The sequence below is a fragment of the Triticum urartu genome, chromosome 1A (assembly GCF_056163025.1).
Source record: "Triticum urartu cultivar PI428250 chromosome 1A, HENAU_Tu73, whole genome shotgun sequence".
Lineage (NCBI taxonomy): Eukaryota > Viridiplantae > Streptophyta > Magnoliopsida > Poales > Poaceae > Triticum > Triticum urartu.
The window spans coordinates 541,939,344-541,941,539 of NC_141873.1; the positions used below are offsets into that span (position 1 = coordinate 541,939,344).

The 2,196-nt window shown below is 51.0% G+C and overlaps 1 protein-coding gene across 1 annotated transcript; it reads right to left on the reverse strand.

Annotated features, from left to right (window-relative positions):
• Positions 1–269: 269 nt before the first annotated feature.
• Positions 270–1,340, reverse strand: LOC125530469 (chlorophyll a-b binding protein 3C, chloroplastic-like). The gene has a single exon (XM_048694860.2). It carries the CDS (start codon positions 1,213–1,215, stop codon positions 418–420), a length of 798 nt encoding a protein of 265 aa, XP_048550817.2. The 5' UTR covers positions 1,216–1,340; the 3' UTR covers positions 270–417.
• Positions 1,341–2,196: the final 856 nt, after the last annotated feature.

The following is a 2,196-nucleotide window of genomic DNA, read 5'->3' on the forward strand; positions in this document are numbered from 1 at the left end:
TTTTTTCACGAACTTTCAGAAACATTGCATGCCAATGCATTAGTAAAACTGAACGAAAATGACTCTTTGTACAACTTTGGGGCTGGCCGGCGTTCAACCATACAAGCAAACGGGCTCTCCGAACAGACAGCATGATCACGATGGTCGATGGACCATAAGAAAATGAGAGCATAAGTTGCCATCACGAAGAGCGACCTCTGACTAAGTAACGCCCAAGTATTCATCGTTCTCATTTCTCATGGAGCAACACACAGGCTACATCCAGGACATGAAGCAAGCGGGCAGATCAAACCATTTCCCCAAAGATCCTTGTAATTTACACCATGATGTTACAATTTGAACCACCCATTATGTGTGCAGTTCACCGCAGTTGCCTTGATATATGGCTACAACTCGCAGCTAGCGAGCGCCAACGCCTCACTTGCCGGGGACAAAGTTTGTGGCAAACGCCCATGCGTTGTTGTTGACAGGGTCGGAGAGGTGGTCAGCGAGGTTCTCGAGTGGGCCCTTGCCGGTGACGATGGCCTGCACGAAGAAGCCAAACATAGAGAACATGGCGAGGCGACCGTTCTTGACTTCCTTCACCTTGAGCTCCGCGAATGCCTCTGGATCGTCGGCCAAGCCCAGTGGGTCGAAGCTGCCCCCGGGGTAGAGTGGGTCGACTACCTCACCGAGTGGGCCGCCAGCAATGCGGTACCCCTCAACAGCGCCCATGAGCACGACTTGGCATGCCCAAATAGCAAGGATGCTTTGTGCATGCACGAGGCTGGGGTTGCCCAGGTAGTCGAGGCCACCCTCGCTGAAGATCTGGGAACCGGCCTTGAACCATACCGCCTCGCCGAACTTGACGCCGTTGCGTGCAAGAAGCTCGGGGAAGACGCATCCAAGCGCACCGAGCATGGCCCACCGGCAGTGGATCACCTCGAGCTCCCGGTTCTTGGCAAAGGTCTCGGGGTCGGCCGAGAGCCCGGCGGTGTCCCATCCGTAGTCGCCGGGGAACTCGCCGGTCAAGTAGCTCGGGGGCTCTCCGGAAAGCGGGCCGAGGTAGAGCACACGGTCGGCACCGTACCATGGGCTGCCTGATGAAACCGGCTTGGCCTTTGCAGCGGTCTTGCGCATAGTGACACGGGCCTCACCAAAGAGAGCTGATGAAGCCACGTTCTTCACCGACTTGCCGGCGAAGGTCGAGGAGAGGGACATGGTGGTGGTCGCCATTGCGCTGCTAAGGTGGGAGGTGTATTGTGTGTTCTCCAAACAATGAAAACTGAAGAGTGTGGAGATGGTTTGAGTCGTGTGGAGGATGGAGCTATTTAAGGAACTGGAGCTAACATAGGGGATTGTGCTCTGGTCTGTGTGTGTGTGTGTGTACCGACAAGATAGATATAGACAGGGAAAAAATCGTGATCTTCGATGCTATTGGTGCAGCAGGGATCTCGTCATCCCTCAGGACGTGGCAACTTGAGACCCAGAGAAAGGAGATATGTTGTGGCTAGGCCTAGGGATCTTGTTGGAGAATGGAGACGTGTGATTGGATGATGGATCACATGTTGATTCTCACATCATCAGCTAGCTCACGGTCTGCATGCAACGTGGCAGTAAACTTGTCTCTGATGAAGTAGGCGGCGCAAGTGTGGTCAAGAAAGTGATGGCAATTTTAGGCCATACGATCATTATTTATTTCTTTATTACTTTCTTTGCTGGTGAACTATACATGAAAGCCTCAACATCCGAGAATACGCCATGTAAAAATAAAAGTTCGCCTCTTTTACTCCTACTAGAATAAGGCATTACCAAAATGAGCCACGTCTTGAAAAACAAGAACATGTTAAGTGTGATTTTTTAACTAAAGAGTAAATAACACCAAAGGCAAACACAAACTTGTCCACAGAGAGCATCAATTGCCACAGCGTTATTTTGACATCTTAGAGCATCACTAACTGAATTCTCAAAAACGCTTAACTCTTCAAAGGATTTCATGTTAAGGAGTTAAGTTGTAGCTAACCAAACCCTCAAACGGTTAACTCAAAAGTTTAAGAAGTTAAGCCTCGAAAGTTTCCCAATTAGCGTAAATTTGAGCGCCTCAAAGTTTCAACAAAAGATTCTCGTTGCTCCTCTCGTGCCCGCGGCGCCTCCTCTTCCTGCCCCCGCCACTGCAGGCACCAGATAGCCACTGCAGGCCCGGACACCCCAATTGCA

What these genes read in the sequence shown, in the direction of transcription:
- LOC125530469 (XM_048694860.2), bottom strand. Translation starts at nt 1,215, where the DNA reads ATGGCGACCACCACCATGTCCCTCTCCTCGACCTTCGCCGGCAAGTCG.